Here is a 14,014-nt window from a genome sequence, read left to right on the forward strand (position 1 = left end):
ACCGAGACAAAGGAAATTTATCCCTATTTCGTCATTAAAAAAATAAACAAAAATATTGCTCATATAGATTCGGTGCCGCATTGCGTGAGGTGAACTGAAAGTACAAAGCCAGAACAATAAAACGTAGATATCAGCCACAGAAACCTTTGAATAAGTCGTTTGAATCAAAACTTACTAATTAATTACTGATTTAAGTAGCCCGCATTGCGTAATTTTCAACCATCCGATCGTATAAAAGGCTGGAACAGCGCAGGATTCTTTTAGAATAGCTAGCCTGCAGGGTCGCTCTCAGACAGATATAACAGATTCAAGGACATCTCCTGTAACGCTGTCGATCTACCACTTCAAAGTTCAAGCCGGTAAGTTGTACCATAAATGCTTGTGTGCTCTTTTCACTTTACAATAAATGGGATTAGTTAAATTCCTTATGGCAAAATTAAGTTGACTTACGCCAAATAACAGGCATTGTACTAAACTGACTTTTTGTGTTTTCGTGTAATAATTATTATAAGTTGCGTTTTCCACTTCTTACGTCGCAAAATAAACCCCTTTTACATCCCACATAGTTTTTCTTCATTGTGAACAACTGGGTTCCGCACTGTTTTAAAGCTGTACATGATTGTGCTTCCTCTTTTATTGTGTGGTTCACCAGTGAATCAAGTCGTTCCGACACTTTGCAAAAGAGAACTCAGTAAATTGATAGCCTAAAGTTGATTTACGGCCATAGATTACAGGAAGCAGCAGGATAATTCTTAAAATTGACGATAAAGTATGATGGAATAAACTCATGCACTGTAAAAGAACTTTTATGCCAGATTATCGATTAAACCGTGGATTTCGTTGTCTTCCTCAGGGGCACCCAACGTCAATTTTCGGAAAATATCTGTTCGGAAGACGATTTGAGATCTAGAATTGCTTGCCCTCCTCTCCTAGAATTTTCGAACATCTGAAAACTGGTATAATTGCCCATTCTTAACGGATTTTTCCCCTAAAAAGGTCACCTTGAACTTGTTTCGGGAAACTTTTTTCTGGCTGAAAATTTCGGAAAGGTTTATTTTTGATCCCAATAAGTTTCGGATCACTAGACTTTCAGCTACTGAGGAAATCGAACAGATGAAAGGAAATTTATCGCCCAGAGGAAACAAATGGATTTATGCTGAGTGTGACATGGCGAGTTAGTTATTTCCCATGTTGCAGTTTGGGCTTTTCTGGAGATCATTCACCATTTGTACAAGCTAGGCGGAGGCTGATTCAACACAGTCAAATCAATTTTCCCTCCCCACCCTCCCTATTTTTACTTTCTTGTGGATGGCCTTTGCTGGGATCATGTCTTCTATATTTGGATATTTCCTAGGTACCATGCTGATTTTCAATAAACGGCCTAGCCCATCAGGGCTTGGCCAAAATATCCCAAACAAATGTGGTATTATTTGTGTCCCAGCAAACGGAGCTCCCCAAGAGCAATGCCTTGCCAACAATATCAGTCAGACTGTTGAGCATGAAGCATAAAAATTTTTAGGGGATAAAATATGCCTATATCTACCGTTTGAATACGAACATACGTTTAAGCAATGCTATGTTTAAGTGCCGGGTCTTGAACTATATCTCGTTGGGTGCTCCTATTTCCTGCTGTCTTGAGAATTTTTTGCTTTCTTGGTTATTTCGATGTTTTTCTACTGCTCTTAAATTCTTATTTGTCTTTTTTCGCCTCGACGTTGCTCGATATAACAGGATATAGTTAGTGTACAGTTAAGGCATTTCAAGTTCGAGCTACCGACAAGTGGATGGCTCAGTGGTTCAGGTTGAGCATCCCGCGGGAGATCGAGGGTTCAAACCTCGGGATCAACACTCTGGGTTCGGGTTTATAAATGAGCAGAAAGTGCGTCTTTATCATTTCAGCCGCAAATGGTTAAATTTTGACGTCTTCTCGGTTAAGGACTATAAACCATAGTGGTCGTCTCACAACCCTTTCTTTTAATTAACTCTGTGCATGGGAAGTTAAAGAACCTGGTTTTGTGTCTGTTCTTTTGACATGCATGCGTGGCTTGGATGAGTGGGTGGGTGAGGTTAAATATGGACTGACATGGGCTACCAGAGGCGCCTTTAAAGCCTCACGTCTGATCTCATCCTAGAGAAAGAACTGTAAACCGCTACAAGATATGTGGTATGTGCGGTATAAAAAAAATCTATTACCGTTACTATTAATAATGCTTTGTGTCTGAAGTGATGCTGTGTTCCTTTACAAGAAGCTACCTATCTAATTGTGCTTTTTTTTTTACATCCCATCTATTCATGTTTACGGAAAAATTGTCAGTCAAATAAAGTTACGCCGGTTGATTTGCTTGAACAAAAGTTGCTTTTCCAGATAAAGCCGACGTCTTAATGATTGCCATTACGCTTTATCGGCTGCCGAGGTTACGAGGCAGCCATTCTAATTGTCTCCATTTGAGATGCGCGGATCATCTGGATGTCTGCGTTGTGCCCACAGTAGGGAGTTTAAGATCTGCGACACGACGGTAACGAAAACGTCATTTCAAATTGCAAGTTCAGGTTTATTATCGTTTTCGTCGTTATGTCGGCTTGCCTGTCTTCTAAAAACTAGTGTAACCTTCCAGGAACTGAATTAGGAGGTGCGGTATTGAATCTACGACAGAAAATTCAAATTCGCTGCCTTTTGTTCACGTTCTCCGTAAAACTTGAGAATTGGTCCTTTCACGTCGTAGATTTGCCGAAAACGTGAAAGAAATGTACAAAAACTAAAAATGCACGTGCAGAGCGTGCAAAGCTATTGTTTTTGCTCATTAAATATGCAAAATTTGTGACGTTTTCGTTGCCGTCGCGTCGTAGATCTTAAACTCCCTAGTATCAAGGGCAGCGTTGTTGCGCATGGCATGTAATCCATTTTGCTTCCTCTCGGCAGTATTCCACTTACTCATAGTAGTTATTGGGTGTATTGGCAATAAGCATTAATATGTCAATTAATATAACTTATTTAGTGATCATGTTGTCATAATTACTGAATTCAAGTTTTTTTCATTGATTGTGTAGGTCAAAACCGAGAGAAATATGAGGTGCAAAATGAAGGCATTAAGGTAGATTGAACCTCAGATTTTTTGCAATGTTATTTCTTGTTCTATGGGCCCCTAGGGAGCGGGAGCAACGACGACTTCAAAGACTACATGGACACGACAAAACGGTCATAGCTTCAATAAACATAATGGCCCTGCACGTGCCTTTCAATTTAGTTACATTTTTTCATGTTCTCGTCATAACAACCACATGCAATGACCACATTATATGTATGGCTGTGTCAAGGACGTGAGCGATAAGTAAGCCGATAATTTCCAATTTTCTCTTCAAACAACCAATCGGATTTTACCACATAATAGCTGGAGAAAAAACGTCCAATCAGGCTTTTAATTGTCCTTAAAATAGCCTGCGTAGCCGGGCGAGGAGAGGGGCTTGGAGAGAGAGGGGAGGGAGCGGCGGCTATTCTTGAATTTGAATCCTTTTATTTTAAAAGAATGTTATTATTATTAGTAGTATTGACTTGTAAAGCGCAAGTATCTATATACATATTTTAATGCGCTATTTACAAACTCGTAGTTATAAAATAACACTATATAATAGTGAAATAAAATGATAGAGCGGTTTTCAAATGAGTGTCGTAAAACCAAAACCAAAGGAATTACTTTGGCCAATCAAAAAGGACGGAGACAATCCAGTAAACCAATCAAAACTCGAAGTAATTACACGTAGCCGACACAAAACGCGGGAAAACGTGCACGCGTGAGCCACGATTGGTTTTGCTTGTCACTTCTGATTGGTTGAAAAAGTGGCCAGAGAACTTTGAACCAGTCACAGAGTGAAGTAGATGCAAACCAAAGTAATTCGCTAATTACTTTCGACACTCAATTGAAAACCGCTTTATTTTAATAAATATAAATACATAACAAAAATTTATAAATACATTTATATAAATACAAATATGTACAAAAACTGTTACGACTGTCACTCAGTAAAAACTCTAGTGAATAAATGGGTCTTACGTTTCTTCTTAAATGTCTCGATAAACTGGTCAACATTCCTAATTGCTAATGGTAACGAATTCCATAGGGCGAGAGCGGCTGAGGATGTGTCTTTGAAGAAAAACTTAACACCTCTGGAGGAATATTCACCTGTACACTACTCCTTCGCCATTTAAATTATAATTGCTCTTTTCTGCCACTCGCATTTTAATCAATAATACGAGTGAGTTTCGTTTGTCTTTTATTTATTTGCAGTTTTCATCTCGCCATTTTTATCATCCTGAGCACGAGTGAGGTGCGAAGAGTGTTGTCATCCAACGCCGCTGCTGAACTGACCCTTGCCACGCTTTCAAAGGAAAATGGCTGCGATGACCTGAAGAAACGGCTGAGTTGTTTAACCAGTCCTTATCGCACCTTCGACGGAAGCTGTAACAACCTATGTAACATCACCCTTGGAATGACCGGCAGACCACTGATTCGTTTTCCACGTTTAATACAACCAACTGCCTATGAAGGAGACAACTTTGCGCCTCGAGAATTTTCACTTGCAGTTGTCGAGACGTCAGTCTTTCCAATAATACGAACACCCCTTCCGAACGTGAGGGAGGTTAGTTTTACGGTATTTGAATCGGGCGAGGGTGACCTCAACAATGTTCCTCCGGAATTCACCCATCTCACGATGACCTGGGGACAATTCTTGGACCATGACGTCACCTTGACAGAACTTGCCGAATTGCCCGTGGGCGTAAGCTGTGGAACGAACAATGCTCCATGTCCTGTCGCTAGTGGCAACCAAATCGACTGTCTCGGAATTGATGTTAATGTGTCCCAGTTTGCGCTCGAAGGACTCCCAACTGCTCAGTGTATTCCATTGAGAAGATCAGCAAGGACCTCAGACGGCCAGCAGGTCAGTTTCGCGTTTAATGGCTCATTACTCTGCCACCCAACTTATTCTCAAGACCTATTTTTTCTTTGCTAATATAAGGGGAGTGCATTTTTAGATGAAAGACCGGAAGCCACAATCAAAAGTTATGAGGTTCTCTTATCTACTACCGTACTGTCTTCAATGCAACAATGCAACAAGAACAAAGACAAGTTATTTGCCAAAAATGAAGGAAAGCTTCAACGTTTTAAACAATTAATTAAGATTTTAAGATGATAGTAAATGCAGTGAATTCATAGGAAAAAAATGGAGTAATAAGTCTATTCGGCTAACTTGTGGTCTGTATGCTTTTTGTTTGGTAGATAAACATTATAACCCATTTTATCGATGGTTCTCAAGTGTATGGCTCAGACAGAAAGACAGCGGATGAACTTCGAGACCGAAATGCAAACCTCGGGCTTCTTCTTGTACTCCCGTTTATCAGAACAGGCTCCAGAGCACAACCTATCCTTCCAGCCCAGGATGAAGAAGCTTTCTGTAGATCAGAGGATCCAGAAACAGAACCTTGTTTGAGGGGTGGTGACGAACGCGTGAATGAAAACCAAGGTCAGTGAGGGAAGCTTAAATTAACAACAAACTCAACCACAACAGTGACGTGCTCTGTATTTTTCTTGCAACTTGCTTATACGAAGACCTTTGGCGGCTCCCATAAAGAGTATTCTCTAGGCTGGTATATGGCAGGTTACTCCGGCAAGCAAGGAAAACGATAAGAATAATAATGAAATCTGAGTGGCGCGCGAGTCCCTACCTCGAGCCCTCCTGTCCTCGCGATTTGAAGAGTTTCTAAAATTGTTTGGGCACAAAGTCACGCAGCAGTTCACTTCCTTTGGCATTTTCCAAGATGGCCGCTCGAAAGCGTTCCCCCAAACAATCCCAGAAAAACTTGCGCAGCGACTCTCGATCCCAGGCTATCACTCTCTTCCAAAGTGAGCTATTGCGCTCTGTCAGCGATCCGGCGTCATTCAAAAACTGCTAAATAGGGTTTTCGCCAATCTTGACAAGGGTTCATTAATAACTTTATGATTCAATATTTGATTGACAGCTTTAACGGCGATGCACACCATATGGGTTCGTGAACATAACCGTATCGCCCTTGCTTTGCACGTCTTGAATCCCAAGTGGGATGACGAAAGGCTCTTCCAGGAGGCGCGTAGAATAGTGATCGCGGAGATTCAACACATCACTTACAACGAGTGGCTCGAGGTTCTCTTCAGTAAGGAGACGGTAAGTCTTTGGATAATTGATTTAAGGACGGTGCCTACTATTGTTATTGCGCATACTTTCTGCGCATCTCGACACACTCGGATTTCCTATCGGTGATGCTTACTAAAACAGGGATATTTTTGCGCGCTTTGAAACTATCCGGAGAAAGTAGATCTTAGTAAGTACTCTTGGTATCCAAAAAAAATTGGGGGTAGCCATGCATTTTTCAGAGATAATTAAGCTTCAATTTGAGAAAGAACGCCATACATTGCTTTGTATTTTAAAGCTTTTTACAAATATTATTCATGAATTATCTTTGAAAAATGCGTGGTTACCCCCATTTTCTTTTTGGATTTCAATAACACTTGTTAAGATCTACAGTTTCTGCATAATCACACACCGGGGCAAAAATATCTTTAATTAGTAGGCACCGTCCTTAACAACTTTTCCTGATATCAATGAGGTGCCCAACGCTTAATTGAAATGAATTGACTTTGCTGGAGTACTTAATACCAGCTTATTTCATGATTCACACATTTTGTTGTGTTGTACTCAACGACCTTTCCCCTACGTACAGACTCATTGAACATTTTGATCAGGTAGCAGAAAAGCGGTGCCCATTTCAGTATGAGGGATTTATCTTTATAATATCTTTATAACTATTCTTCGGCCGATGTATTCTAGTCGGTAAGCCATCAAACGAGGAGCGCAGTCTCGAAAGTCACCCATAAAACAATTCGATCTTAAAGGCTCATCTTCAACCGACAGGCTTTTCGACAGTTTATGGAAATTCGCATTTCTTATCGCGGCGATCTGATTGGATGAATTTCAGCTTTGGCGGGATTTTCATATTTGAAAATTGTTCCGGTGCACGCAATACCAATAGGGTAAAAGTGGACCTTGAAGAATCGCACGTGGAGTCCCATTGGGGAGGCTTTTTACTCGGACTTGGGTTACCATATTCACGCCACATACAAATACTAATATATATATTTAGCCGGTTTATTTATTCTTACAACAAGTTAACCTTGCTTGATCCTGCGATCCAATAGAAAACCAGTTCTTGGTCAGCGGTCGACTAAAAAATCTGACCTCGATGAGCTGTGAACTTGAGCTCATGATATGATCACGTGATGCTGGTCCGCGGATACTTGTTTTGACAGGTGTCAATTTCCCATAAAAGTATTTATTATTATTATTAGAATATCATTAGTTATTGGGCGACTTTGCGCTTCTAATGCTCTTAGTGGAAAGGCGCAACGCACGAAATGGGAAATTTTTCTTTTCGAAAGTTTTTGTTTACGCAGTGGTCTCAATTTTGTTTTAAAAAATATTGTTTTCCAAATCTTGTTTTTGCCATCTTCATATGAGGAAAAATACATCTCAGAGAAAAATCATACAATTAGTCAGATATTAAATATCTCGAAGGTCGGTGAAATCTCATTGGGTTATTAATTTAGATGGAACTGTTACGTGAGTCGATCCAAGGTTTAAGAAAGCAATTCGTTTCAGCTTTCTCAGTCTTCTTAAGCTCTTGACACACCGAAGCTGATTTCCGATTTATGGGAATCGCGATTCGCGCGATATATATCGGTTTTTCGCTTGAAATTTCACGATAGACTTTGCCGATTTCTCGTGCTCGTAAGCGTAAGCGGCCTCTTATAAAATCTTTTGAGGAAGTCATAATTTAAATTAAAACAAGGAAAACCTTCTGTTTCCTTCCTTCGTTCAGGTTTTTTGTAAACGGAGACAATATTTTTGAAAACGTAATGTAATTTCTGGTTGCGTTGCCACAGTGCAATATCAGTCAGCCTCGCTTTCAAGTCGCAATTCCAAACTGAATACCTCGCCTCGGTAGCCAATCAGATGGCCAGAATTTTCCTCACCGCGATTCTAGATCTGTGTTAAATCGTATCCTCAGTAATATCACTTGGATACATAAAATAATTATTGCGGGCGGAAACCAAATCTTTCATTGCCTTTTCTTTACAGCTCAAGTTAATTTCCTTCTTTTAAGAGGATGTTTAAACTTTCAAACAAACCAGTTCATGCAAATGTTCTCTGACCCGTGGGATGATCACGGCATCAACTAATATTTATGGCCCAGCCTTAAGTAATGCCAATTATATTCTTTCTTTTTTTCAGAGGATCAATGCAAACGTCGCACTGGAAGGAAATGGAAATTTCTTTACAGGCTACAATCCTCATGTATCACCAGAGATGACGAATGTATTCTCCACAGCTGCCTTGAGAATGGGTCATACGTTAATTCGAGACACGTTCCAGCTCGACGTCAGAGGATTAAACAACAACCAGGATCCAGAGATACAAGTTAAAGATTTTTTCAATCCATCACCATTGTTCGAAAAAGTCGAAGGATTTAACCCTTACGGCGCGATTTTAAATGGACTGTCTCGTGCTCTTGGACATGCAGTTGACCCGTAAGATATATTAAATGTTTTTGTTTTCGTTGGGGGGGGGGGGGGGGGAGGGGGGGGGAGTTGGTGAGTCGGTGGAGGGACATCACTTGAATTTAGGTACGGTTAAAGCGTTTTCTGAACTACAATTTTTAAAGGCTGTCTCCAATTGCAAGAATAAGGAGCTTTAATCGGCGAAGACGAAGACAGCAGCGAGAACGCCATTTAAAAATATTAAATCGCGTTGTAACTAGTATTTCACAATGATTGCAAGTCGTTCGGCATGCAAAAACAGGGATAAAATATAAGCGGCATGGTTTGGGAAGAAATTTAAAAAAATTAAAAATGTATCGTCGGGGTTCCACTTAATCTAAACGACCTCGGATTGGATCAATTGACTTCGTTGCCTGGACAGTTACAGGTGGCGTACGTTTGCGACGAAATTCGAAACTGGTCAAACTTTTGAAACATCAGTTAGTTTTTTTCCCGCGGTGATCCCTAAAGCGTAGTGCAATCTTTTACTAACAAGGTCAGTCGTATTTATTAATTAATTTCTTGCTTTTAAAAATCTCATGGAACGTTTCATGAAGCATTCCAAATCCATGCGATTTGTCGGCTACGATTGCACTTTCCTTGATTTCCATCTCCAGAGAGGAATGGAAACTTCCGCACGGATCTCCTCGATGATTTTCTGTCACGAATGCGCTATGTGACGTCAATGTAACGTCACATCTACTCCGCTTCCGCCATTGGGCAGGTGTTGAAATTCAACGGGTTTTTAACCGGATAAGTGTTTAATTACATGTCCAAAGTTCTGGAGGACAACTAGGAGATCCGCGGAGAGGTTTCATTGCTCTCTCGCTACAAAGAGGTCAATTGAGGTACAGTGAAGCGTTAACGTTCTGTGAACAATGGTTTATTAGGCTATCTTCACTTTTTCAGCAATAGGGATCTTTAATCGGCGAAGACAAAGACAGTAGTGAGAACGTCATTTAAAAACGTAAAATCGCGTCGTTGTAATTATTTCGCGATGATTCCAAGTCGTTCGACTTGCAAATTGAGCCAGGGATAAAACTGGTGAAGGCGGTGTTGTTTTTTGGGAAGAAATTTAACAATGGCTGGTCATTTATATACCGGATCCGAAATAATTTATGTCCATGAAACAAAAGAACAAAGCGAACATAACAATACCCTATTAGCAAAGCCTAATCGGAATTTAGTCTGGTATATGAAAGTCTGCTCAATTTATCCCGGTTTCCACGTCCTCTACACAACCTCAAAATTGGTCAATTCACGTCGTTGTCAGGACAACAACAGCAAAGAAAAGTGCCAAAATCCACGTTTAGGGCGTCAGTGCTGAGCCTTTTCTTTTGTTCATTAACATGCCCATTGTTTTGTAGCGTTCCCGTAGCCGACGTCGTAGTCCTTGCGTAAGCTACATAACGTCTCAAACTGAGTTTTCGAGAGTTACAAGTGGCGTACGTTGTGAAGAAATGCGAAACTGGTCAAATTTTCGATACATTGTTTAGTTGTTTTTTGCGATAGATCGCATAAGTGTTGCGCACCCTTCCCGTTATCAAGGAGAGGCTTATTTATTTAACGTTTGCTTCTCAAATTCTCATGGGACCTTTCATGATGCATTAGAAATCCCTGGGATTTGTCCGATGTGACTGCACTTTACTTGCTTTCCATCTCCAGCGAGGAATGGAAGCCTCTGCACGGATCCCCTCGATGTTGTGTCCCGCATACGCTTCGTGACGCATCTACTCTTCCGCCATTAGGCATACGTTAAAATCCATACTTGTTACAACGGGTTTGAAACCGTTCAATTACTTGTCCATGCAGAGTTCTGGAGGACATCGAGGAGATCCGCGCAGAGGTTTCCTTGCTCTCTCGCTATTGAAGCAAATCAAGGAAACTTCTGCGAAGCAGGGAACAGTAAACTTGAAACGTCGGCATTATTTCTTTTCCATAGAATTTTCACTGCCGCGGTGAGAGAGAACCTGATCATTGAAGGACCTGGTAACGGCATCATTGGCGATCTTGTTGCGATTAATATGCAGCGTGGACGTGACCATGGTATCCCTGGATATGTCAAGTTTGTACTTGCCTGTGGTGGACCGTTTATAACGAGTTTTACAGATCCAAACCTTCTAACCTTAATGTCTCAGGTACAAATAGATCGGCTGGCAAGTGTGTACAAAACAGTTGTCGACGTCGACATATTTGCCGGTGCTATATCCGAATCTCCCGTTCCTGGTAGTCAGTTTGGTTTCACCTTCAATTGTATTCTTCTCGAGCAGTTTAATAATTCCCGCTCTGGTGATCGCTTCTGGTATGAGACAAACGACCCTGTAGTAGGATTCAAGATTGATCAACTGGACGCCATAAGGAACGTTACGATGTCCCGAATAATCTGTGACAACGCAGACGATGTTGTCAGAATTCAATCTAAGGCTTTCCGGCCACGAAATAACATTGACAATGTTAGTATTCTCTGCGATGATATAGCTACTGTGGACCTGACTCCCTTCAAAGAAGAAGGTAAGATGCTTTTTCATTTTTATTATCATCCGCATTATCTTCACCATCATCATGTAATCTTTTTTCTTCACTTCACTGTTCCATTAGCAGTTAATTAACTGTTGTATGTACCCATAATTTAATACTACGGCATTTAGCGGGTTCTGAATGCTTAGACCTTTGTCGTGGGTCAATTTCACTTTGATCCAGTCACCAACGGCTCTCTTCAAACCACATTCTCCATGATGTGTTGCTGGCTGTGACTTGAGCCGGCTGTGTCCCGCGCCTTCCTTTACACTAATTCCGCTGTTGTTAAGTGAGCCCACACATTATGAAGTATTACATGAGGTTTTAGTCGCTAAGTAACCCCTGAGCATGCTCAACACAGTGAGTTTCGACCGATGGCAGAGGTCTGTTTTCTTGTACTCCTCATCCCAGTGAACGCAAAAGAAAAGAGACCTCTGCAGTAAGCACAGTGATATTCACCCTAAATCCGCTACCGCTTACGTCATTGTTGCTATTAACCTTATCCTAATTAAAAGCGCGCGGGAAAAAAAATTACGACCAAATGTTATTCTTTTTTTTTCCTTTTAGAAACTCACGTGAACGAGGCGAGTAGTTACTTCACCTCTAGCACTACAACCGAAACTGTGATTGCTGCTTAATTCATGCCCGTTAGGCGAGGGGCCACATTTTTGTAAGTTTTCGTATTTGACTGGTAATGCTGGCACTGCAAAATCGAAGTCAACGGAAATCGTTGCAGTCCAATGTCAAGAACCAAGAGTCCATCACCAAAGAGCTACCAAAGAGTAAGATTTACCCAAAATGGCCTAAACCCCATCAGAGTCAGAAAAGTTTGCGGGAAAATAGGGAATAAAACATCTTGTTCCAGGTAGTTTCATATCATTTAAATGTGATTGCTACATTTTTGTGAAAATGAAATACACAAAGAATCTTAACCCCGGGAGATTGGAATTGGGTACAGCATTGAATAAGCCAATGACAATATTCACTCTTTATAAGCAAATCTTTTGATTTTTAAATTTTGCCAACCAGAGAACAAAAAAACCTTATTTTCGACAGCCAATCACATTAAGGACAGCAGGTAACGTAACGGTGAGTTACGCTATTTGGTCTATTGTTTATTTTCTCGCAAAACTTGGTTTAAAAGTAGATACTTTTCTGACGCTGATTGGGACAAACGTGATACCAGATTCTTACTAGTACTCTTGGGTAATGGACTCTTGCAAGAAGTTGATGTCAAGTTTTATCCGCTTTAAATTCCACTAATCTCGTTTCCAGGATCTCTCACACAAGGTCTCGGCCCACAGGGGACGGAAAAAGAAAGACCCTGGGAACAACATTAAAATGTAACCGGCCCATTTTCGTTCCCAGATTCCGCTTTTCTTTTGGTTAGCACCAAGAACACGGACTGGCCACAGTTAAAAACAAACGCAGTCGTGGTGAAGGTATAATGTTTTAACAGTTGACGACCAATTTTGTTTCAAATTTCTGAGAATGCACACAGGAGCCTGAAGTCCGTGATTCGCGGACTTTCTGCTTTGGCTGTGGCCAGAGTTAGTTTTCTTGGCGCTGACCAAAAGAAAAGCGGACTTTGGCCGGCTATCGGTATCTCGTGAATAATGTATTGATGGAAGCAGTACAACAGTATTCGGAGTACATTTGTTTCTTTATTTAAAGGCAAATGTATTTGTAAAAGGTTTTACCACAACATCAGGGCTAGTTTAATAATGTGAATCAATTGCTATCACTTAAATGTAAAAATATTAAAACGAATTTCTTAAATTTTTGTGTTCGTGTTATTTTAATTATTACGTTCTCGGCAACTTGAAGGCTTGAAATTCCATCCTATAAATTAAACCATTATCTTTTATCCTCCAGATGTTTTCGGGCTTTTTGGCTGAAAAACATCTCTGAAAGCCGTTCAGTGACCGAAACCAGCAGACTTGGGTCAGCAAGTTATGATTTGGACTAAAATGGGCCTTATGTAAGCGGGTTTTCGTGCAAACTGGGACGCCTGTAAATCACCCGATGAGGTACAGTCATTTCATGTACAACACTTACCCTATCCTTACAGTGGCTTCTCGAACAGCTCCATCGTTACGAGCGACGTTGTGGGGATGGGGTAAGTGTTGTACATGAAATGACTGTACCTCATCGGGTGGAGTTAATTTGACCTCGGACCCAAGCTCCGTGACCATTTCTAAAATCATCAGCTGTTCAAGAAAAGATGCTATTGTGGAATCGGAAGCAGAAATTGCTCATTTCCAGCCAAGTGCGTGGGGATTTTTCACGACAAAACTTTCACCGAGGTTCGTAAATGATTGGGCTTTAGCTTTGCGTGAAAAAATCGCGGCTGGGATGGATTTTCGAGACGCAAACCGCCTCTGAGCTGACTACGCGAGCTTACGGTCGAAATCTTAGTGTGCTGCCTTGACTTCGTCTTATGACAGTGATTTCACGAAATGCCCGAAACGGTAAAATAAGCACCAAAACACACAAGAATACACCGGAGGTGAGTCAGTTTTATTCATTTTATTGAATGAACGTTAAATTGAGCGTTTTTTAGGCTTCACAATCGGCGGTATTTTATATCCCATACAAAGTCTTAAAACGCGTTTAAATTCTCAACGGCTGCTTGTAACCCAATACCGCTTGCACTCAAAGGTCATCTTCCCACTAGTAATTAATTTACACGCTCTCTAGTGACGCGAACTTGGGCTGCCAATGGTGGGACGTTAAAGAACCCACACGCTATTCGATAAGAGTTGGGGATGAAGTTCCCGGTGTTGTGGTGTTGTGGCTGTTCTGTTCTCTCCAGCAGAAGTGGCCGGCTTGTCAGTGATGTTTCTAAAAAGGCTTACGGTGTATGAGGCCAC

At 40.9% G+C, this 14,014-nt stretch overlaps 1 protein-coding gene across 1 annotated transcript; it reads left to right on the forward strand.

Annotated features, from left to right (window-relative positions):
- Nucleotides 1-280: 280 nt before the first annotated feature.
- On the forward strand, nucleotides 281-12,910 carry LOC137975198 (peroxidasin-like). The gene is made up of 8 exons (XM_068822285.1): nucleotides 281-359; nucleotides 3,049-3,092; nucleotides 4,284-4,935; nucleotides 5,274-5,517; nucleotides 6,014-6,195; nucleotides 8,320-8,615; nucleotides 10,567-11,135; nucleotides 11,709-12,910. The coding sequence occupies exons 2-8, from the start codon at nucleotides 3,067-3,069 to the stop codon at nucleotides 11,777-11,779; spliced, it is 2,040 nt and encodes a 679-aa protein (XP_068678386.1). The 5' UTR covers nucleotides 281-359; nucleotides 3,049-3,066; the 3' UTR covers nucleotides 11,780-12,910.
- Nucleotides 12,911-14,014: the final 1,104 nt, after the last annotated feature.

The sequence above is a fragment of the Montipora foliosa genome, chromosome 11 (assembly GCF_036669935.1).
Source record: "Montipora foliosa isolate CH-2021 chromosome 11, ASM3666993v2, whole genome shotgun sequence".
Taxonomy (NCBI): Eukaryota; Metazoa; Cnidaria; class Anthozoa; order Scleractinia; family Acroporidae; genus Montipora; species Montipora foliosa.

Bases quoted from the DNA above. Each gene is read 5' to 3' on its own strand.
- LOC137975198 (XM_068822285.1), top strand. From the start codon at position 3,067: ATGAGGTGCAAAATGAAGGCATTAAG. The intron at 4,936-5,273 runs GTCAGTTTCGCG...TTTGTTTGGTAG, and splicing joins GGACCTCAGACGGCCAGCAG to ATAAACATTATAACCCATTT. The intron at 6,196-8,319 runs GTAAGTCTTTGG...TCTTTTTTTCAG, and splicing joins TTCTCTTCAGTAAGGAGACG to AGGATCAATGCAAACGTCGC.